The 25,234-nt window shown below is 36.4% G+C and overlaps 1 protein-coding gene across 2 annotated transcripts in view; it reads left to right on the forward strand.

Annotated features, from left to right (window-relative positions):
- The window catches only part of DARS1 (aspartyl-tRNA synthetase 1), a 69,105-nt gene extending 54,395 nt beyond the window's left edge, over positions 1-14,710 (forward strand). For both annotated transcript variants that reach the window (XM_081579100.1, XM_081579101.1), the window contains 6 exons: positions 7,670-7,816; positions 8,922-8,964; positions 10,313-10,393; positions 11,931-12,042; positions 12,230-12,301; positions 14,039-14,710. In XM_081579100.1, the coding sequence (XP_081435226.1) occupies positions 7,670-7,816; positions 8,922-8,964; positions 10,313-10,393; positions 11,931-12,042; positions 12,230-12,301; positions 14,039-14,130 (547 nt within the window). In that variant the 3' untranslated portion in view covers positions 14,131-14,710. The remainder of the gene's footprint in view (positions 1-7,669; positions 7,817-8,921; positions 8,965-10,312; positions 10,394-11,930; positions 12,043-12,229; positions 12,302-14,038) is intronic.
- Positions 14,711-25,234: the final 10,524 nt, after the last annotated feature.

Below are 25,234 nucleotides of genomic sequence, written 5' to 3' on the forward strand. Positions count from 1 at the left end.
CAGTTAAGAATCTGCCTCTAATGCAGGAGACCTGGATTGGGAAGATCCCCTGGAGGAGGGCATGGCAACCCACTCCAATCTTCTTGCCTGGAGAACCCCCATAGACAGAGGAGCCTGGCGGGCTAGAGTCCATGGAGTTGCAGAGTCAGACATGACTGAGTGACTAAGCACACACAGTGTGACTTGGTGTGGACTGTTGGGGTCCTTTAATGGACTGGAACCTGGTGGTCCAGAGTCGACGATAAGAAAGTGAAAGAGAGAAAGAGGCTGATATTCCCTGGTTTACGCAGAGAATCAGTAAAACCCTAGACAAAGGGTTTGCACTGCTCATGAAGGCACAGGGCGCCCTCTCGTGGAGATCTTTAAAGCCCAGGTGAGAAAGTGAGCTCAGAGGATTTCTACACTCCAGAGAATTAGCTGGAAGGAGAGAGAGACAGATAGAAAAACAGAGAGAGAAAGAAAGACACAGGGACCCAAGCCTCTGGTGGAGGTTCAGTTCAGTCACTCAGTCGTGTCCGACTCTTTGCGACCCATGAATTGCAGCACGCCAGGCCTCTCTGTCCATCACCAACTCCCGGAGTCTACCCAAACCCACGTCCATCGAGTCAGTGATGCCATCCAACCATCTCATCCTCTGTCGTCCCCTTCTCCTCCTGCCCCCAATCCTACCCAGCATTAGGGTCTTTTCCCATGAGTCAATTCTTCGCATGAGGTGGCCAAAGTATTGGAGTTTCAGCTTCAACATCAGTCCTTCCAATGAACACCCAGGATTGATCTCTTTTAGGATGGATTGATTGGCTCTCCTTGCAGTCCAAGGGGCTCTCGAGTCTTCTCCAACACCACAGTTCAAAAGCATCAATTCTTCGGTGCTCAGCTTTCTTCACCGTCCAACTCTCACATCCATACATGACCACTGGAAAAACCATAGCCTTGACTAGATGGACTTTTGTTGGCAAAGTAATGTCTCTGCTTTTCAATATGCTATCTAGGTTGGCCATAACCTTCCTTCCAAGGAGTAAACGTCTTTTAATTTCATGGCTGCAATCACCATCAGCAGTGATTTTGGAGCCCAAAAAAATAAAGTCTGTCACTGTTTCCACTGTTTCCCCATCTATTTCCCATGAAGTGATGGGACCAGATGCCATGATCTTAGTTTTCTGAACGTTGAGCTTTAAGCCAACTTTTTCACTCTCTTCTTTCACTTTCATCAAGAGGCTCTTTAGCTCTTCTTCACTTTCTGCCATAAGGGTGGTGTCATCTGCATATCTGAGGTTATTGATATTTCTCCCGGCAATCTTGATTCCAGCTTGTGTTTCTTCCGGCCCAGCATTTCTCTTGATGTACTCTGCATATAAGTTAAATAAGCAGGGTGACAATATACAGCCTTGACATACTCCTTTTCCTATTTGGAATCAGTCTGTTATTCCATGTCCAGTTCTAACTGTTGCTTCCTGACCTGCATACATACAGGTTTCTCAAGAGACAGGTCAGATGGTCTGGTATTCCCATTTCTTTCAGAATTTTCCACAGTTTATTGTGACCCACACAGTCAAAGGCTTTGGCATAGTCAATAAAGCAGAAATAGATGTTTTTCTGGAACTCTCTTGCTTTTTTGATGATCCAGCGGATATTGGCAGTTTGCTCTCTGGTTCCTCTGCCTTTTCTAAAACCAGCTTGAACATATGGAATTTCACGGTTCATGTATTGCTGAAGCCTGGCTTGGAGAATTTTGAGCATTACTTTACTAGCATGTGAGATGAGTGCAATTGTGCGGTAGTTTGAGCATTCTTTGGCATTGCCTTTCTTTGGGATTGGAACGAAAACTGACCTTTTCCAGTCCTGTGGCCACTGCTGAGTTTTCCAAATTTGCTGGCATATCGAGTGCAGCACTTTCACAGCATCACCTTTGAGGATTTGAAATAGCTCAACTGGAATTCCATCAACTCCCCTAGCTTTATTTGTAGTGATGCTTTCTAAGGCCCACTTAACTTCACATTCCAGGATGTCTGGCCCTAGGTGAGTGATCACACCATCGTGATTATCTGGGTCATGAAGATCTTTTTTGTACAGTTCTTCTATGTATTCTTGCCACCTCTTCTTAATATCTTCTGCTTCTGTTAGGTCCATACCATTTCTCTCCTTTATCGAGCCCATCTTTGCATGAAATGTTCCCTTGGTATCTCTAATTTTCTTGAAGAGATCTCTAGTCTTTCCCAATCTGTTGTTTTCCTCTATTTCTTTGCACTGATCGCTGAGAAAGGCTTTCTTATCTCTCCTTGCTATTCTTTGGAACTCTGCATTCAGATGGGAATATCTTTCCTTTTCTCCTTTGCTTTTCGCTTCTCTTCTCTTCCCGGCTATCGGTAAGGCCTCCTCAGACAGCCATTTTGCTTTTTTGCATTTCTTTTCCATGGGGATAGTCTTGAACCCTGTCTCCTGTACAATGTCACGAACCTCTGTCCATAGTTCATCAGGCACTCTGTCTATCAGGTCTAGTCCCTTAAATCTATTTGTCACTTCCACTGTATACTCATAAGGGATTTGATCTAGGTCATACCTGAATGGACTAGTGGTTTTCTCTACTTTCTTCAATTTAAGTCTGAATTTGGCAATAAGCAGTTCATGATCTGAGCCACAGTCTGCTCCCGGTCTTGCTTTTGCTGATTGTATAGAGCTTCTCCATCTTTGGCTGCAAGGAATATAATCATTCTGATTTCAGTGTTGACCATCTGGTGATGTCCACATGTAGAGTCTTGTCTTGTGTTGTTGGAATAGAGTGTTTGCTATTACCAGTGCGTTCTCGTGGCAAAACTCTGTTAGCCTTTGCCCTGCTTCATTCTGTACTCCAAGGCCAAACTTGCCTGTTACGCCAGGTGTTTCTTGACTTCCTACTTTTGCATTCCTGTCCCCTATAATGAAAAGGACATCTTTTTTGGGTGTTAGTTCTAGAAGGTCTTGTAGGTCTTCATAGAACCGTTCAACTTCAGCTTCTTCGGCATTACTGGTCGGGGCATAGACTTGGATTACTGTGATATTGAATGGTTTGCCTTGGAAACAAACAGAGATCATTCTATCGTTTTTGAGATTGCATCCAAGTACTGCCTTTTGGACTCTTTTGTTGACCATGATGGCTACTCCATTCTGTGAGTATATATATGCTGTTGTACAAGAAATTTCTTTCGACAATGATAAAGATCAGAAAACCAAACTTACAGCAACCATTACCAAGGGAACAAGGGATTAATAACAGTCACAAGGTCAGGAGATAATCCATATCTCAAGGAAGAGGATCGAGACTAACCAGTTTTGTCGTAAGGAGAATGTTTACTGAAGGAAATTCGAGCCTGTCTCATCCTATGTCCTCAGTTCTGGGAGCAGCATGCCGTTCCACTGATAAGGAACAGAGGATTTATGAGAAACAGCCCATGGGAATCCTCCTGTTAAACATCCCCTGATAGTGGACCTTTTTGGGTTGATCTTATTTGGGACTCTTTGTACTTCTTGGACCTGGATATCTTTTTCCTTTCCAAGGTTAGGGAAGTTTTCTGCTATTATGTCTTTAAATGCATTCTCTGCCCCTTTCTTTTCCTTCTTGGATTTGTATAACGTGAATGTCAGTGTACTTGATGTTGTCCCAGAGGTCACTTAAACTGTCCTCATTATTTTTGTTTGTTTCCATTTTTGTCGGAGTATATAGTTGATTTACAATGTTGTGTTAGTTTCTCCTGTACAGTAAAGTGAATCAGCTATCGGTATACACATATCCCCTCTTTTTTGTATTACCTTCCCATTTAGGTCACCGTAGAGCACTGAGGAGGGTTCCCTGAGCCTCTACAGTATGTTCTCATTAGTTATCTATTTTATACATAGTATCAATAGTGTATATACCTCAATCCCTATCTCCCAATTCCTCCTACCCACCTCATCCCCCCTTGGTGTCCATACCTTTGTGCTCAACCTCTTTGTCTCCATTTAAGTTGGGCAAATAATATCTATACCATTTTTCTAGATTCTACATATATGCATTAATATACAATATTCGTTTTTCTGACTTCACTTTTTTTTTTAACTTTTTATGTTGTATTGGGGTATAGCCAATTAACAATGTTATGATAGTTTCAGATGAACAGCGAAAGGACTCAGCCGTATGTATACACGTATCCATTCTCCTTCAAACTCCCCTCCCATCTAGGCTGCCACATAACATTGAGCACAGTTCCACGTGCTATACAGTAGATCCTTATTGGTTATCCATTTTAAATATATGGATATATTTACATATAGTGTGTATATGTCCATCCCGAACTTCCTAATTATCCCTTCCCCCAACCTTCCCCTTGGCAACCGTAAGCTTGTTCTCAAAGTCTCTGAGTCTGTTTTTGTTTTGTAAACTGTCCTCATTTTTAATTTTTCTTTTTCTGTGTATTAGGTAGGTTAATTATGTTTCCTGATCTTGGAGAAATGGCTTATGTAGGAGACATCCTGTAGGGCCCAGCGACACACTTGCCTTTGTTCAGCAGAGCAAAGGGATGCCTGCTATACATGAGCTATGTAGGCCCTCTTGACAGGGCTGACTTCTGTGGGCATGCTGGTGGGCTTGGATGGCCCCCAGCCCAGTTGGTAGCCAAGTGCTGCCTAGTGCCGAGGCTTCTGGTTACTGGTGGACAGGACAGGTCTTCCAGAACTGATGCTGGCCCACTGTTTGGTGGGACCCAATCCTGGGCCCTCTGTTGGACATGGCCAAATCCTGGGGTAGCTGGGGGGCTTTGAGCAGGGGGTCTACGGCTGCTACTGGCCTGATGGTAGGTGGCACTGTATCCCTGTGTGGCTGACTGCTTGGCCTGGGGCTTCCTAGGACTAGTGCTAACTGGCTGGTAGGCTAGACCTGATACTTGCTCCAGTAGGCTAGAAGGAGAATTCCAAGATAGTGCTTGCCAGCAGCAGTGTCCTCAAGATAGAATGAGCTCCCCAAAATAGATGCTGCTAATGTCTGTCCCCAGGGGTAAATCTCAGTTGCCTCCTGCCTCTTTAGGAGGCTCTGCAGTATCAACAAGTGAATCTGACCCAGGCTCCTTTCAAATTACTGCTTCTGCCCTAGGTCTCGAGATTTTACATGTTCCCTTTAAGTGGATTCACTGTTTCCTACAGGCCTTCAATTCTCCCAAGTGCCTGCCCCACTGGCCTTCAAAGTCAGACCTTTTAGAGGGTGCTTGTCTTCCTGGTGCATGATCCCTAGCCTTGGGAGCCCAGTATGGGACTCAGACCTCTCATTCCTTGGAGGGGATCTCTGCAGTTGTGATTATCCTCTCCTTTGTGGGTTGCCTGCCTGGGGATGTGAGTATTGACTTTGCCACATCTCTGCTGCTCCTACCTGTCTTATTGTGGTTACTTCTTTATATCTTTGGTTGTAGAATATATTTTCTGCTTGCCTTCAGATCATTCTCATTGACAGTTGCTCTGTAAATAGTTGTAATTTTGGTGTGCCCATTGGAGAAGGTAAATTCAAGGTCTTCCTATTCTATGATCTTGGCTACTCCTCCCAACTTTTTTTTTTTTTTTTGCCTTTTTTCTCTGAAACATTTCTATACAGTTTATTTTAAGCAACTTCCATTCAGATAGTCTATAGAACAACTAATGTCTCCCTGTAAAACAAAATATCTTTTGAAACTACAATTAAGGAATAGAGCTTTTCTCATTATTTATTTACCATATATTTTTAAAATTTATTTATTTGGCTGTACCAGGTCTTAGTTGTGGCACATGAGATCTTCCTTTTGGCATGTGAGACCTTTAGCTGTGGTGCTAGGGGGATCTAGCTCCCTGACCAGGGTATGAACTGGGGCCCCCTGCACTGGGAGCATGTGGTCTTAAGCCACTGGACCACCAAGGAACTCCCTCATTTTTTTAATATTTTTATTTCATTTACATTTATAATTGAAGAAGTTTATGAAACTCATTAATTTTAGGTATTGATATCTTCTCTATTTAATATTGGAAGTGGAATTTCCACTTTGGTTTTTGTAACAACAGAGCAAGCATGATTTGAGCACTTGGGATTAATCAAATCTCTGTTTACAAATTAGAGATTCAGACACCATTATCACTGGGCTTAATGGGTAGGCTTAAGATGGCAACTTGGAAATAAAAGCCTTCTTCCTGTCTTCTATACGTCATTTAGGAATTTTAAGTTTCTGTGTCAGTTGTAAATTGGGTTATTTGGTGGTTGTCTTATCCCTCTCATGTTTATCATTAGTACTTATCTCTAACAGAAGAATAAACAAATGTATTTTAAAATATTGATACTCATATTCTTTATTACCATTGATTAACATGAATGGGGGTTAATGTTCAAAACAAAGCAATTTAAAAATTAATTCTTGGGGTCATTTTGACCCATCTTATGTCAAGATTTGAATAAATCAATGATTTCTTCTGTTTTCATAGAATATAGACATACTTTTTTCAATTCTGTTGATTATGAAAGATTTTAAATATCATACCAGAAAAAAGGTAGACTAGCCTAATGAACCCCCATATACTTATCACCCAATTTCAACCATTGTCAATCCATGGTCAGTTTTGTTTTACCCATTTCCCTCCATGCTCTATTATTCTGAAGCAAATCTCAGCTACCATTTCGTCCATAAATACTTTAGTAAAACCACATTTTTAATCTCACCATCCTCTACAGCAGCAGTTTAGTACAATGAACATTTATTATATTTAGAAGGTAGGCGATGAACATACTCTAGGGATTATCAAAATAGGAAAGAAATGGGCACTCTCCTAAACAAACTTATGGTATAATGGGAATGGAGGAAGATAAGACAATATTCATTAATTTGGTCTGCCTCAAGGATGACAAATGTTGTTAAAGTATTAAAAATCAGATTTTTTTAGTGCCTCATAAAATGGGTGTTTTATGTTTCTAACAGTGCTAGTTGATATGAATTATAAAGGAGGTTTTTCATCCTGTAATGCCACTGCGGTGACAAATAATACAGGATTGAGAAATGATGTTAAATATTTTTTTAAGTATTTGCATTTAATTATTTAACTTAATTTCTTGGTAACAGTTTTTTTTTGATGCATACACTAATTCAAAGAATGATTTTATGTGACATAAACAGGGACTCAATACCTATTAGATATTTTTTTCTTAGCTGCTGTTTCTACTACTAAAGAGCTTGAAAGTCTCTGAGGCAATTTCTACACTGAGGCTGAACTTACAGGAAAGAGCTTTGCTCTAAAAGCATTTCCTTTTGTTATCTCTGAATTCAAAATAGTTACCAGTGGAAACATGGAAGAGTAGTACAGTAGGCTCTTGGGTCCATGTCAGCTGGCCTCTTGAGTACAGGCTCCCTTAACCTCCCTAGGAGATCTGGCGATGAGTTGGGGTGAGCAGGAAAAGGCATGTTTCCACCCTGGAACCTGCTCAGGTTGCCCTTTTCTCATCACTGCACATGTAGTAATTCCTCTAAAATGTTAAAAATGTTGCTTTGTTTTAAAAAAAAGAAAAATGTGTATCAAGTGTATGGAAGAGAAAAGCTATATGTTCCTTACTTCAACAGTATTGGTTAAATTTTTTTCTTTAATTTATGTATTGCCACAGTGACCTCTTGTGTTAAAAACATTTATTTCACATTTTTATTAACTCTTGTACAAATAGGTTTCAAACTGAAATTCAGATGGTGAATAAACAATTCCCATGTGAGCCATTCAAATTTTTGGAGCCAACTTTAAGATTAGAATATTGTGAAGCATTGGCTATGCTTAGGGAAGCTGGAATTGAAATGGGAGATGAAGAAGATCTAAGGTTTGTTTGTATTTGTGATTTTTAAAACTTTAGTAATTAGATTTAAGATATGAAAGAATGACGATGTTGATGAATGTTTTTCATCTACTTGGTAAACTTAAGTTTTATTAACTTTGGTTATATAGTATGTTCAATGTGTGATCTGAAATAAAATGTTATGTCTAATGTGGTTTGCTTAAGCGTTAACATTTTTGTATGTTGAGGTGTGGAACTTTTAACAATCTCTAAAAGTTATGCAAGTCTCCGTTCTCTATTTGATGTACTATATTTTTTATCTAAATTCAGATCAAATAATTTATAATTTTGAAATGATAGTTTAATAAAGATTGGGGATTTCTGTCTACTTATATTTTATTCAGGGATTCTTAAGTTAAGATACTTTAAGCCAACACAATGATTCATAATTGATATCAGAAGGAAGAGAGGATTATTATTTTTTTTTTAGGTTTTTTTTTTAAACATATTTCACTCAAAACCCTCATTTACTTTTATTTGTTTAATGAATATATATATGTGCATATATATGTACACATATATATATTGTTTTAAACATCTCTACATTGCTAGATGACAATTTAACAAAAACCATAAATTCTATAATTTGGATATTTTTGTAAGTATTTTGGAAGTTTTTCTTAAATAGGACAACTTAAATTGGTTTATATATACACTGTTATATTTTACTTTGAAATACTGATTTTTCTTTTATAAACCTTTAATAAAGAGTAACAAAAAAGAGAAACCATTTTGCAGTAGAACCATTTTAATGGCAAGAGTAGTCTATGTTGGTGTAGTAGACTTTCATTATATGTAATTGTAGGAAACTGCTTCATCCATGTTATTTCTGAATCAGTGAATTGCTAAATTCTATTTATACTTTTATGTAAATATTATTGCATAGCACTGACTAACTGTCCCAGGTATACCTATGAATGATTTCCAGTAGTAGTTGCCTTTTCTAAAAGGAGCAGACTAGACAGCTGTGTATTTTGGCTAAATTTTTTATCCTCTGAGAACTTCAAACAGAAGAGGTTCCTTATAAACTTAAAACTCTTTTAAGTTGCTGTTTGATCCTCAGACACCTGATTTCATGTTTCTTTTGCAGTACACCAAATGAAAAACTGTTGGGTCGTTTGGTAAAGGAAAAGGTAGGACTCTTATGCATGCTGGATTTCTTTTTCTAAATCTGAAATGCATCCAAATTCTAAAGAACATGTAATAAGTTACATGAGGGACTAATCTTCCTAGAATGGTAATATTCCAGAATAAATAAAACCCAAGAGGATAATATTTTTTTTAATTCTTAGCAAAATAAAAAGTATTGAGGCCTTGCAAACCTAAATGGTGTGATTAGCTCAGTGTTTGATTTTTGTATGAACTTGTACTAAGGTATCTCTAAAAGTGATATCTCTGGCTCTGATTGTCAGATTAGTTAGAGAGGACCTCAAGGTGGTTGAAATTATTTAGAAATGGTCTTCCCTGACTACCCTTGCTGACTCGTGGGACTAGAGGGTGAATGAATTTTTTTTCTGCCTTTTCCGTGAAAGCTACTTTCCTATCTTATTTTTCTATAAAACTCCAAAGAGAAAAGCTAAACTTAGTGCAATCTTTAAAGAAATTAAGAGAATTGTGTAATTGAATAAAAACAGTCCTTGAGCTCCTCCTGCTGGTTGCACTCAAAATGGTTCAACTGACTGGGGAACAAGTCTGTGAAACTGCACAGTACTGAGTTCATACCTTTAAAACACTATTTCAGTAGAGCCAGTGTCAGCTCTGTTGACATTCCCTCTACTCGCCAATTTTAGGAAAAATGTTTAACATCGAAACAGTTAAAACACAACTGTTTCTTTTTAATTAAATGTAGGTCACAGAGTAAATATTCTTTTTAACAAAGATATCATAATTTCATGTTAATGTTATTCATTTCAATTGTTTTCATTTGGGAAAAACTACTAAATTTATTTTAGACATCTTAGTGAAAATGTAAATCATTGGGGAAATAATCAGGGTTTTTTGAAGATAAAAGACGTCAGTTTTTCCCAAAATAATTTATAGATTTAATATAGTTTTTATAAAACCCAATGAGATTTGGGATAATTTAACAAAAACAGTTTTAAAATACATCTAGAAAATTAAATGAGCTATAATTGCAATGGAAAAAGGTGAATATAAGTTTATCACAGCATAGTTTTCAGCGGAGGAGAAATTGAGAAGAGATTATATGTCCAAAAAAAGAAAAAGAAAAATGCATATGTGAACTATGATTGAATAATCAACAGCTCCTAAAAATTAAGTATATTGGAAGAATTTGTAACATCATGGCAAAATACTGTAGGATACAGCTGTAAGAAGCAGAACTGTTATTGTATATAGAGTGTAATTACAGTAATTTTGAAGAACAAAACATATATAGAAAAAAGACAAAATGGTAGCCTTCTTTTTACTTTAATTAAATGTCTTAAAAATCTGTTTTAATCGTATTTATTCTTTTTGTAGTATGATACCGATTTTTATATTCTTGATAAATATCCATTGGCTGTAAGACCTTTCTATACCATGCCTGACCCACGAAATCCTGTGAGTAATTTGATTTTAAGTAACGTGTTCGGGGGAAGAGAGAAAACTTTATTGTCACTGTGTCACATTATACAGTGGAAATAATGGTTTTCATTAATAACTTGCAGTTTTAAAAGACACATTTTTATATGTATTACTACTAGTTTCTGTCCATTCAGGTCAAAGTGATACTGTAAAATTTGAATATTCTAGCAGATTAGTCCCCCAAACCTGTATTAAAAATAATTTTCACGTATCATTTTTAAAGATATATGAAGAAGAAACACTATATAAATAACAAATAGTATTAATAGACTTGAAGACTTACCAAATCATTTTTATCATTGACCTTGAACTAAGAACTCACATTCTATCCTGTTAGTTAATCTAAATAATGTTTTGTGGCCTTTCACTGGTTTTCTTTTGCATTGGTTCCCCAACTTTAGTGAGTATCAGAATCACTCAGAGGGCCTTTAAAACACAGACTGGGGCTTCCCTGGTGGCTCAGTGGTAAAGAACCTGCCAATGCAGGAGACACGGGTTCAATCCCTGATCTGGGAATGTCCCATGTGCTTTGCAAGCCTGTGTACCAGAACTATTGAACCTGTGCTCTAGAGCCTGGGAGCCACAGTTATTGAGCCCATGTGCCACAACTTGTGAAGCCCGTGTTTTCACAAGAAAAGCCACTTCAATGAGAAGCCCACACATCATGACTCAAGAGTAGCCCCCACTCACCACAACTGGAGAAAAGCCCTTGTAGCAGCGAAAACCCAGCACAGCCAAAAATAAATAAATAAAAATATTTTTTTTTAAAAAACTTTTTTTTAGGTAGGGCTTGATAATTGATATTTCTAATAAGGTAATAAGTAAAACTATCAGTCCAGGAATCACACTTTGAGAACCATTGGTTTACTGAAAGATAAGGAAAATAAATTAAAACCTGATAAAGAATGAATTGAGCTTTGGTAAATTGATGTTCAGTTCACTTTCCTTAAAATAATAACTTTTAAAAATTAAAAAGACTAACACCTGTTGATAATTTGAAGTCCCAAAAGTGATCCCAAAATCATATCACACTTAAAAACATTTCAGATGATAAAGTGAAATAAGAATCAGCACTACGGGGACTTCCCTGGCAGTGTAGTGGCCAAGACTCTTTGTTCCCAGTGCAGGGGGCTTGGGTTCAATCCCTGGTCAGGGAACAAGATCCCACATGCTACAGCTGAAACCTGGCACAGCCAGATAATTTTTTTAAAAAAAGAATCAACACTACACTACTGCTTAAAAGAAGATGTATTGTTCTGATTTAGTTATTAGAAGGTGTGGGAGAAGGGGAGCATAAAATCTGATAGAGGTAAAGAAGAAATTATCATTCAACCTTCATTAGTTTAATCCCATTTTAGAAAAGCAAATAATGTTTATTGGAGCAGGTTGTATAATTAATTGTAGGAAAAAAATGATATTGTTCTTCATGCAACAGAGAGTGTTTTTCCACATATGTGTGATAGAAATAGGATGATAGCCTGTTGAGTGGAATTTTTGTTTGTTTTTCCTACAGAAACAATCCAACTCTTATGATATGTTCATGAGAGGAGAAGAAATACTGTCAGGAGCTCAAAGAATACATGACCCTCAGCTGCTAACAGAGAGAGCCTTACATCATGGAATTGGTAAACAACTTCAGTATATTGAGAAGGGTCATGTATATTCTGAAAACAATGTTTTAAAACCCTTTAAAGACTTTTCAGAAACACAGTCATTTGTTTTAATTTTCATTGCACGGTAACTGCTTTTGCAATTTTTTTAAACTAAATAAGATGATAAATTATGTTTTTTTGTTTTATGTTTGTTTTGTAGATTTGGAGAAAATTAAGGCATACATTGATTCCTTCCGCTTTGGAGCCCCTCCTCATGCTGGTGGAGGCATTGGTAATATTCCTTTATATGATGACAGTATTTCCAACCCAAATTTCATTTGGCAGAGTGTTTCTTCAGTTCTAAATGTCCTCAGTATTAGACTCCAAAAAGTAAATTTTGTAGTTTGTTATTAATTACAGATAAGTTTATAAGTGCTAAATGTAATACAAATTTGAATTAAAAGAATTTTTAAGTGAGTTATGACTAAATGGTCTGAGAGTGATAGCTCAGACGGTAAAGCATCTGCCTGCCATGCAGGAGACCTGGGTTTGATCCCTGGGTCGGGAAGATCCCCTGGAGAAGGGAATGGCAACCCACTCCAGTATTCTTACCTGGAGAATCCCATGGATGGAGGAGCCTGGTAGGCTACAGTCCACGGGGTCGCAGAGTTGGACACGACTGAGCGACTTCCCTCTCTTTTCTTTCCTTTCTATGACTAAATGAAATTTTTGAGTATCCTCTTTTCTCTCTGTATTCATGAGTTTATTCCAATTAGTCCAAATTAAAGCTGTCCCTCAAGTTAGTTGAGATGATTGCTAAATGTTTTTGTTGAAAACATTTCATTGGCTTTTAGAACCATTTCTAGAGTATGTGTAAGATATTGCTCTGTGTAAATGAGTAAATATTTAACTCAACTTTGGGATGTTTGTATCAAAAATTCTTAAAAAGAATTCTGGGGCTTTGCTGGTGTCTCAGCGGTAAAGAATCCACCTGCCAATGCAGGAGATGCAGGTTCTATTCCTGGTCCAGGAGGATCCCACGTGCCCTGGAGCAACTAAGCTCTTGCGCCACAACTATTGAGCCTGTGATCTAGAGGTCTGAGAGCTGCAATTACTGAGCCCACATGCCGCAGCTACTGAAGCCCGTGCACCCTAGAGCCTGTGTTCCGCAACAAGAGAAGCCACCTAATGAGAAGCCCATGCATTGCAATAAGAATAGCCTCCACTCACCACAACTAGAGAAAAGCCCATGCAGCAACAAAGACCTTGCACAGCCAAAATTAATTAGTTAGAATTTTTTTAAAAAGAATTCTGAATTTATAATTTTGTTGAAGATTTGGTTGTTTGTTTTGGGTTTTTTGGTAAACAAGTAATATCCAAATTTCAAATTCAAAGCAAATAGAATAGTGTATATTCACCTCCCTACAGAAAACTATTGCTTCTAGTTTTCTCTTTACCTCTACAAAGATAATCTTTGCATATGCAAAACTATATAAAATATATTTTTTACACAAACTGTAGTGTGCTGTATAAACCATTCAGTACCTTGCATTTTCACTTACTGTATTTTGTAAGTTGTTCCTTACCAACACTTAAAGAACTTTTTAATTCTTTTTTTTTTTTTTAATCACTACATAGAATCCATTGAAAGAATTCATGGTAATCTTGGTAACCAGGTTCCTATTGATAGAACCTGGTATCATTTGAAAATATAATAGTAGGCTTATATTATATTTTTGTTTGTTTAAATCATAAGTTTTGGATATTTATGGAGATTTGTGGTTCACATTTCACAGAATCATACAGCTTAAGGATATCTCATTTATCCTTCTCACATACAGCATCACCTGTTTCTGAATCAGACCCAGAATATTCCATTTTAAACTCATTTAAAATAATAGAAGTCATTTCCTTTCTAACAAGGAAAAGCATTTTGTTGCTCAGTGATGTTATTTTGGTAGTTTTCAATAAGTACAACCCTGAATGATTAATTCTGAAAATGAATTAATGATTATTTTGTTTTCTCCAGGGTTGGAACGAGTGACTATGCTGTTTTTGGGCTTGCACAATGTTCGTCAAACCTCGATGTTTCCCCGTGATCCCAAAAGACTTACTCCTTAAAGAAAATGTTTTTGTATTCTTTCCAGTAACCTGCTATTAATCAGGCTGTACCTTAGGTACTTAAAATATGCAATAAAATAAATGTCTTATCCAAAGTGCCACAATTACTTTTGGACTAATTCAGTGTACGTTACTTTAAAAGAGAAGATTTTTATAACTTTGGACATGCTTCAGTAGGAAATGGTTAAACATTTTAATGAAAAATTCATATTGTTATGTTAAAAGTTCATTTTGCATTACTACAATAAATGTTAAACAACAATTTTAAACAGTTAATAATGTGTAAATTTTTTTTTCTATATTACAGTGGCTATAATATTAATGTCTTAAATTTTCAATATTTGGTGTTATTTTTTTAAATCTGACATTGAGGTGAGAACAATTTTAGGGAAGTATCGAGGTTTTAATGAATGTGTAACTGGCATATCATGGAAAATTAGGCAGAAAGTATCAATCCTTAATAATTGTGCCTGGAAATCATGTAAAGCAGGTGAGGATACTGGTTAGAGATTATACAACATAACATAATATTATATTGTTAACTAATTAAACCTGAATTTCAATAAAATTTTAAAGCTAATTATGGATGTTTCTGTGTAACTTCATGGCAGTGTGATTTTATAGCTGATTCTTGGCATTTATAATAGACAACCAGTTTATGTAAATGCCTAAAAGCAAATGAAGACTGATATACTCATGACATGTATTAATCAAGAGATAAATTCAGATGAGTGTAAGGATACAGTTCTCAAAGCTGAAGGCTTAGGTTGCTTAATAGTTTATTTCATATAGATTAAAAAATATTGCAGAATTTTCTGTTTTTATTTTTAACTGGTAGGCATTTAGTGAATGTCACTAAAATGCACTCCCACTCCCTCCCAAAAAGAATTACAGTTAAATACACTTTTCCTCTAGATTATTAAATATGTCCATGCTAATGTAAGTTTTATGGTGAACCACACATAATACTTATGAACAAAACAATTTAATGCAGTTATTTTCCTACAGGAAAAGGAAAAATAATACAGAAAAATAAGAAGGTCAGAAGGTAGGATATTACCCCTGGTTCATAAGCATCTGCCCATTATTTTTTAAAGTTAATTTATTTCACCATCCTAGATTATGAGTTCTTTGAGAGTAGAGACTCAATTTTAAATCTTTTATAACCCACCAAAGTATCTCAAGATACTTTTGTTAGACACCCCAGAAGTGTTAAATACATTTAAGCCACACCAAGACCTATTTTTTTCTGTATTGTATAATCCCCAAACCCAAAAATAGTATAATAATAGCCTTAGAGCTATTCTTCTCAAGTTCATAGAATTACAGCTCTTTCAAAATAAATCGTTTATAAAGTCTAAGAATGATGTAATTTTTTGTTTGTTTTTTATGAAGTATTTCAAACACGTCAACCAGATTAGAGCATAATAAAAAAAGGACACCCCTGCACTTGCCACCAAGCTTTAGCAAATCTTAACACTGTCATATATGCTTCAGATGTTTATTTTCTTTTTTTAGGGAAAAAGTAGTGGATACAGTTAAGGCTTCCCATTTAACCACCCTGATCCTATTCCTTCCTACCCTAGTGGTAACTACTATATAAATTCCATGTTTTTTTAATTCCTTTCCATGCTTTTATATTTTACCTAAATATTTGTTTCTATGAACATTGTCTAGTATTATTTTGCAGATTTATTTGATATGTATATTCTGGGATTAGATGGAATTACCTTGAATTTATGAAACAATTTGAAAAGACTTGAAATTTTCAATCTCTTCAGTCTACTAGTTAGTGAACATGGTATATTTCTTCCTTTTTTGGTATTTTTTCCTTAATTGTGATAAAATATGTTGCTGTTCTTTAATATCTTTCACTATTACTTTTAAAGGAATTCCCTGGCAATTCAGTGGTTAGGACTCCATACTCTTACTGCTGAAGGCCTGGGTTTGATCCCTGGTTAGGAACTAAAATAACACCAGCTGCACAGTGCAACCAAAAATAAATTAATTAAATAAATAAAAGTACTTTTTAATTTTTTATTTATGCTAAAAAACCTTACCATTTTTTTTCTACTGGAAATGAGACTTTTAAGTATGGATTCTATGGCTATTCCACCTGGATTAGAATTCTCATGTTGCTGTTTATCAGCTATGTAACCTTGGGTAACTTGCTTCAACATTCCTCATTTTCATAATCCTGTTTCATGGGACTGTTGTGGGGATTAAAAAACATGAACCCCTAAGAACAACACATAGAATAGTATCAGGTAAATAAAAAGAATTTGATCTCTTCCTGTCTAATTTTCATGTTATATTTACTTATTAGTCAAGCTCTTCAGTTGAATGTTGAATAAAAGCAGTGATGGGAGCATGCTTTTGTTTCTGAATTAATTTTAAACACTCCTAAAGGCTCAAGATTAAGTGATATTTTCTGAGGTTTTTGATAGTTGTCCTTTAACAGGTTAATGAGGAGTCCATTTGTTAAGAGTTCCTGTTAAGAATGACTGTTGAATATGTCAAGTACTTTTTCTGTATTTGCTGCAATTTTTTTTCCTTTAGTTTTGAATATGACAGATGATAGTAACAGAAATTCCTGATATTTTTCTGGAATAAATACTGCTTGAATATGATGTATTATTAATATTTTATGTATGTACTACTGAATTCAACTTGCTAATATATACAACAAAATTCCTTCATCTTAAGTGTGTAGTTTGATGTATTTTGGTTATTTTATATGGTTAGGTCATCTCCACCTTAATTACAGAACATTTCCATTGCCCTAGAAAGCTCCACAGTGCATTAATGGTTGCCATCTCCGGCAATGAAGATCTTTCTAGAGTTTCATATAAATGGAACAATATATAGTCTTTTGTGTTTGACTTCTTTCTTTAAGCATGATGTTTTGAGATTCATCATGGTGTTGCATATATTAATAGTGTATTTATTAGTATTGATTTGATCAGTAGTATTCCACAGAATAGATATACAATAATTTGCTTATTTCTTCACCAGTTGATATACATATAAGTAGCATTCAGTTTTTAATCTGTAGTGAATAATGGTGCTATGAACATTTGCTTGCAAGTCTCTGCAAGCATGTTTTCATTTCTTTTAGGTAGATAGCTTGTAGTGAAATGTCTGGGAACTATGAGAAGTGTGTATTTAACTTTAGGAGATACTGCCATTTGTTTTTTCCAGAGTAGCTATTATCACCTTGCATATCTACCAACAATTAGTGAGAGTTTAAGCTGCTGGACATCATCACCAACACTTAGAAATGTCAGCCTTTTTCATTTAAGCTATTCTCATGATTGTGGCTTTAATTTGTATTTCCCTAGTGATTAATATCAATGATGCTAAGCATCGCTCCATGTGCTTATTGGCCATTTGTATTAATATATCTTCATATCTCTTGCTCATTTTTTTTTAATTGGTTGATTGTCTTCTACTTGATAAGGGCTTTTTATGTATTCTGAATATGAATGTATGTCAGATACATTTGGCAATTAGCTTCTCAGTCTGTGGCTTGCCTTTTTTGTTTTCCTTAGTTGCCTTTTAAAGAGCAGAAGTGTTTGATTTTATGGTTGTGCTTCTGTGATCTGTTTTAAGAAATCGCTGCTTAATCCAATGTCACAAGTATTTTTTGTTCTCTTGTACAGTTTTAGTAATTTGATCTCTTACATTTAGATCCATGATCCATTTCAAGTTAATTTTTGTCTATGGTATGTATGGTATTTGTAATGGTCAAGGTTTCCACACACACACACACCCATGTAGTTGATCCAGACCATTTGTTGAAAATATATGCCTTTCCCTGTTGAATTTACTTGGCACTTTTGTGGAAAAGAGTTAACTATATAAATATGGGTCTGTTTCTAAACTCTGTTCTATTCCCTCGATCTATATGTCTGTTCTTACATCAATACCACAATGTCTTGATTTTCACAGTTTTAAGTAAATCTTGAAATCAGAAAGTTTAAGTCCCCCAGTCTTGTTCCTCTTTTCAGGATTATTTTAACTATTCTAAGTCTTTTGCTTTTCCATTTAAATTTTTATATCATCAATTTTTTTTTTTTTTTTTTAGTTTTCAGTGTACTAGTTCTGTATACTAATTCATCATATCTTTCTGTAAATCTAACCATGTGCTTTTGGAAAGAATGTGTTAGGTATCTACACTTTTATAATTGTTATGTCTTCCTGATTAATTGACTGTTTTATCTAATAAAATGCCACTTTATAACTCCAGTAATGCTTTCTTTTGAAATCTGTGTTATCTGATATTAAAATAGCCATTCCCATCTTCCTATGGTTATCGTTTGCATATATTTCTCCATAATTTACCTTCTGCCCACCTTTGTCTTCATATTTAATGAGTTTCTTATAGATAGCATACGGTTGGATCTTGTTTATCCATTCTTAATCTCTACATTTTAATTGGAGAATTTGTCCCAAAAGATTTAATGTCGTTAATTATATGGTAAGATTTGTATCTTCCATTTTTATTGTCTCCTCTTTGCCTCTTCTGTTTTTTTTTTAATCTGTTCTTTCCTTTCCTGTCTTTTTAATGACTATTGCAATCGTTTTTAGCATTTCATTTTCATTTTCCTGTTGGCATTTTAAGTAAACTATTTCTATTGTTTTTTTAATGATTGCTGTAATGATTGTAATATACATTCTTAACATTTACACTCATAGTTGCTAACTTTATATAAGGATTTTGTATCTATGTTTATAGCCACTATTTTCTTTTCATGTTCTCTTTCAGTTTAGATATCTGTGGCCTATGAGTTTCTGTTTTTTGAAACAGTTTAAGAGTGAGGTTTTTTTTTTCTGTTTTTTGGCCATGCCATGTGGCTTGTGGGATCTTAGTTCCCCCACTGGGAACGAAACCCTGACCCCCTATACCATAAATGCAGAGTCCTAACCAGTGGACTGCCAGGGAATTCCTGAGAGTTTTCTATTTAATGGGGTAATGTTCCCAGTATTCTCATGGTTTTTTAAAAAATTAGTCTCATCTTTGTGTGCATTTTCTAACTTTTTAAAACTTGTTTTACTAGACAGTTATCTTTTAAATCTCTTAGCTAATATTTTTTAGCATTTGATTCTATTAATCCTCTCTGTGTTTTGCTTTTAGTTCATTAATTTCTGCTCTTGCATCATTTTCTTCCTTTAGCTTTCTTTCAGTTTGTTTGTTTGTTTTTTTTCCCATACTGTTCAATTCTCTTGTTGCCTATGAGCAGTTTGCTGTTAGTACTGTATAATTATTTTTCCTTTGTAGATAATCTGCCCTCTTTCCTTGGTAGGTAAAGTTGCTTCTTTATCTTTGCTATACTACTAATTCCTTATGGTGTTTGTTATTCATCTTGTTCATTAGTTTGCCTATGTCTAAGAACCGATATCTTTTCAATTATGGAAAATTCTTAGCAAGTCCCTGTTCAAATATTGCTTTACTATTTTCTCCACTTTTTGGTATTTTTTTGAAATTCTTAATAGCTAAATTTGGGCCTCTAACCATTCTATTATGTCTCATGTTTGTCACCTTTGTCTCTGTTCTGTGTATGGAAGAATTCCTTAGTCCTGTCTTCTAATGTATTTAATTATTCTTCAAATATGCCTACTCTAAAATTAACCTGATTTGTTGCATTTTTTATTTTGAGGACTATTTTTTTCACAGCTAAAGTTTCTAATTAGTTTTTATCTCATTTATGTCTATTTTTGTTCATACATTCTTTCATGATTTTGTGACAGTTATGCCAATGACATGATGATTATCATTTATGTCTTTCAATAAATTTTTTATTATACTGTCCAACAAAATATTTTTGCCTATGTCTAATTTTGTTTTTGTCTATTCTTGATGTGTTCACATAGAAGGGGTTGTCACATGTAAATTCACTGGACCATCTTGAGGAAGATGACTATAATATGAAAGAAGAAAATAATGCTTAAACAAGGAATAGATAGATACTATCTCCTGGCACAGTAGTTTTGTGCTAAGTTGTTACCAGTTGACATTTGCAGAGGCTGAGTGCAGCAGGCTCTGCAGGAAGTTCTGTCTAGCTATTGCATGGAGCACAAAGGGTTCTGCTAGAGTCAAATTTGTATTGAGGCTTTTGTCATAGACCATTTCTTGTATTGCATAACTTCCTGCATTTCAGATTTGTTTTCTTTTTAACTTATTTATAGTAACAGTACTTTCTGAAGTATAACTTGGCTAACCTGAAACATGTTTAAGGCTTAAAAAAATATTTTTCCTTTAAGTTACTGTTATATACCATACATTACTGTATAGATGGGTCAGATAGGAATATATTTTTCAGTATAGAAGCTGCAGCATACTCTGGAAGGTTTGGGATTTTTTGTTTGTCTTCATTTTTCACCAGCTTTATTGAGATATAATTGACATATCTGGAAGTTTTTAGACCATTAAAATAGTCTTTAAGAAAAAAAAGCCAGCCTTTTTTATGAAAAAATTAAGTTTTTAATGTTTTAATAATTGACTTACAATGCTAGTTTCAGATGTACAACATACTGACTTGATATTTTTATACTTCACAAAATGATCACCAAGATCAGTCTAGTTACCATTTCCACCATAACACGTTATTACAATATTATTGACTATATTACTCATGCTGTACATTTTATCCCCATGACTTAGTTTATAAGTTTTTGCTTTTTATTTCCACATATAAGTGAAATCATATGGTATTTATCTTTCTCTGTTTCACCTAGCATAATATCTTCTAGGTACTCATGTTTTCACAAAGGGCAATATTTCATTCCTTTTTCTGGCTGATTAATATTCTATTATTATATATACCAAATCTTCATTCATGTATGATGGACACTTAAGTTACTTCCATATCTTCCTTATTATAAACAATGCTACAGTGAACATAGAGGTGCATATATCTCTTCAAATTGGTGTTTTTGTTTTCTTTGAAAAAATACTCAGGAGTAGAATTGTTGGATCATGTAGTGCGTGCTAAGTAGCTTTAGTTGTGTCTGACTCTTTGTGACGCTATGGACTGTAGACCACCAGGCTCCTCTATCCATTAGATTCTCCAGGCGAGAATACTGGTGTGGGTTGCCATGCCCTCCTCCAGGGGATGTTGTGTCTTATATCTCCTGCACTGGCAGGCAGGTTCTTTACCACTAGCACCACCTAGGAAACCCTATGGTAGTTCTGTTTTTAATTTTTTGAAGATCCTCCATACTTTCCATAGTGACTTGATTAGTTTATATTCCTACCAACAGTACACAAGGGTTCCATGTCCTCCACATCTTCACCAACACTTGTTATTTATTACCTTTTTGATAATAGCCTGATAGATATAAGATGTTACCTCGTGATTTTGATTTGTATTTCCTTGATGATTAGCAATGTTGAGCATCTTTCCATGTGTGGTGGCCATCTGTATGTCTTAGAAAAATGTCTAGTCAGATCCTCTGCCAATTTTTTAATTGGGTTGGGCTTTTGTAGGGGGTTGTTTTGTTTGTTTGATGTTGAGTTGTATGAGTTCTTTTTGTATTTTGGATATTAACCCCTTATCAGATATATTAAATATCTTCTCCCATTCAGTAGGCAGCATTTCCATTTTGCTAATAGTTCCCTTTGCTGTAAAAGAGCTTTTTCATTTGATATAATCCCACTTGTTTATTTTCATTTCCCTTGCCTGAGGAGACAGATCCAAATATATATATCTCTAAGGTCAGTGTCATTGAACATACTGCTTATGTTTTCTTATAGGAGTTGTGGGTTTGGGGTCTTACATTTAAGTCTTTAACCCAGGTTGTGTTTATTTTTGTATATGGTGTGAGAAAGTTCAGTTTGATTGTTTTGGATGTAGCTGTCTAGTTTTTCCACTACCATTTATTGAAGTGGTTGTCTATCCCCATTGTACGTTCATGGCTCCTTTGCTGTAAATTAATTGACCATGTAAGTGTAGGTTTATTTCTGGGCTTTCTGTTCTGTTGCATGGATCTTTGTGTCTGTTTCTGTGCCAGGACCATACTATTCTAATAACAGTAGCTTTTTAGTATAGTTTGAAGTCCGGAAGCATGATATCTCCACCTCTTAAGATTGTTTTGTGGACTCCCCTGGCAGTCCTGGTGGTCCAGTGGTTAAGACTCTATTCTTCCAATGCAAGGGGCACAGGTTCGATCCCTGGTTAGGGAACTAGGATTTCACATGCTGCTCGGGTCAGTCAAAAAATAAAATTAAATGCATCCAAAAATAAGGTAAAATGATAGGGGGATGGATAGATGAAGAGTTACATGATAAACAAGCTTAATAAAGATAGTTTTAGCTATTCAGGTTTTTTGTGTTGCCATACAAATCTTAGAATTATTTGTTCTGTGAAAAATGCCATTGGTGTTTTGCTAGGGATTGCATTGAATCTGTAGATTACCTTGAGTAGTGTGGTCATTTTAACAATATTAGTTCTTCCAATCCAACTTTCCATTTGTTTATGTCATCTTCAGTTCTTTGGGACACTAGCCCACCACTTCAGTCTGCTGGCTTTCCAAATAAAGTCACTATTCCTTGCCCTACCCTGCCCCCCAAAATGTCATGTGTTTGATATTAGTTATAAGTCGGTGGGTTTATTTTGGGAGTTCAGGGATGAAGCTGTTAATAATTAGCCCAAGGTAAAATGGAGTTTTACATAGGAATTTTACTTTTATATTCACATCTGAAAGTTTTCTGTGTTCATTTAAATGTAACAATGTATTATATGTATATAGTTAAAACACCAAAGTGTTCCCCAAAGGCCTTCTTTAAAAATAAGTCATCCATAGGTTTCCCTGGGGCTTCCCTGGTAGCTCAGCTGGTAAAGAATCCACTTGCAATGCAAGAGACCCCAGTTCAGTTCCTGAGTCAGGAAGATCCCCTGGAGAAGGGATAGGCTACCCACTCCAGTATTCATGGGTTTCCCTGGTGACTCAGATGGTAAAGAATCTGCCTGCAATGCAGAAGACCTGTGTTCAATCCCTGGGTTGAGAGGATCCCCTGGAGGAGGGCATGGCAACCCACTCCAGTATTCTGACCTGGAGAATCCCCGTGGACAGAGAAGCCTGGTGGGCTACAATCCATGGGGTTGCAGAGAGTGTGACACGACTGAGCAACTAAGCACAGCACAGCATAGGCTTCCCTGGTGGCTCAGTGCTAAAGAATCCACCTGCCAATGCAGGAGACACGTGTTCAATCTCTGGTCTGAAAAGATCTCACATGACATAGAGAAACTAAGCCTGTGTGCCACAACTATTGAACCTGTTCTCAGAGCTTGGGAGCTGCAACTGTTGAACCCATGAACCTCAACTACTGAAGCACGGGCTCCCTAGAGCCTGTGCTCCACTAGAGAAACCAATGCCGTGAGAAGCCAGTGTACATCAATGAGGAGTGGCTCCTGCTTACTGCAACTAGAAAAATGCCTGCACAGCAATGAAGACCCAGCACAGCCAAATATAAATAAGTAAAATTTTGAAAAATTAAAAAAAAAATTAGCCATCTATGACAAGGAGCCTAGATGAAGAAAATGGGACCTTAGTCCTACGATCCCAAGTAAATTATTTCTTCCAAAAACCTGGACAAGCTTCATTGTAGATGCCTCTCCAAGAGTTTTCAGAGAAGAGGCCAGCTAGATTGATATCTTGGTTTCAGCCTTATGAGACTCTAAGCAGAGTACCCAGCCAAGCCCTCCTAGATTTCTGATCTATAGCAGGGGTCTCCAACCTTCTGGCTCTAATGCCTGATGATCTGAGGTAAACTGATATAATAGTAATAGAAATTAAGTGCACAATAAACGTAATGAGCTTGAATCATCCCAAAACCATCCCCTAACTCCAAGGAAAAATTGTCTTCCATGAAACTGATCCCTGGTGCCAAAAAGGTTGGGGACCACTGATCTACAGAATTGTGAGCTAACGAGTGGATGTTGCTTTAAGTTCCTAAATTTGTCATAAGTTGTTATATAGCAGAAGAAAACCAGTACACTGACTGACTTGTATTCAAATCTTAGTTTTGTCCTTTCTTCAATTTGTGATCATGTGCAAGTCACTTTATCTCTGTTTCCCCATGTGTAAATGGAGATACTAATGCGCAGCTTGGGACTTCCCTGGTGGTCTAGTGGTTAAGAATCCCCAGGCCAATGCATGGTACTAGGGTTCAATCCCTGGTCCAGGAAGATCCCATGTGTTGTGGAGCAACTAAGCCTGTGCACCTCAACTACTGAGCCTGCAACCCTGTAGAGTCCAAGAGCTGCAACTACTGAAGCCCTCGGGCCTAGAGCCCATGCTCCACAGCAAGAGAAGCCACCTCAATGGGAAGCCCGCACACTTCAATGAAGACCCAGTGCACCCAAAAAATAATAACGATACACAGCCCAGAAAGTTGTTGGGAGGACTGCAACTACCTGCACTCCCTCCTACTGGCACCTAGAAGCTGCTACTTGTGAGGAAGAATCAGAATAGCCAAAATAGTCCCCCAAACCGGCCACCAGGTGGTGCCACCAAACAGGGATTGATTTTGTTGTTGTTCATTCGCTAAGTCATGTCCAACTCTTTGTGACACCATGGACTGCAGAACGTCAGGCTTCCTTGTCCTTTACTCTTTCCCAGAGTTTGTTCAAACTCATGTCCATTGAGTCGGTGATGCTATCTAACCATCTCATCCTCTGCTGCCCCCTTCTCCTTTGTTTAACTCCAAACAGGAATAGCTGAGTTTTTATCCTGAACCTCTGGCTGGACTAAGTAGAGGGAAGCAGTGAAGTGGACGATGGAAGTGAGGCTAGCTCTTTATACTTACAACTGTTTACAACTCAGCTGTACAGAATCAAGAGATTACAGAGGTAAACTTCAGTGAGATGCTATGCAGTATGTGCAGAAGTTGTAAAATATGCCTTTATGTAATGATTTACTTGGGCTTCCCTGGTGGCTCAGTGGTAAAGAATCTGCCTGCCAATGCAGGAGGCATGGGTTTGATCCTTGGGTCAAGAAGATCCCTGTAGAAGGGAATGGCTACCCACTCCAGTATTCTTGCCTGGAGAATCCTAGGGACAGAAAAGCCTGGCAGGCTACAGTCCACGGGGTCACAAAAGAG

Source organism: Giraffa tippelskirchi, chromosome 3 (assembly GCF_054371585.1).
Source record: "Giraffa tippelskirchi isolate mGirTip1 chromosome 3, T2T-mGirTip1v1.2.pri, whole genome shotgun sequence".
Taxonomy (NCBI): domain Eukaryota; kingdom Metazoa; phylum Chordata; class Mammalia; order Artiodactyla; family Giraffidae; genus Giraffa; species Giraffa tippelskirchi.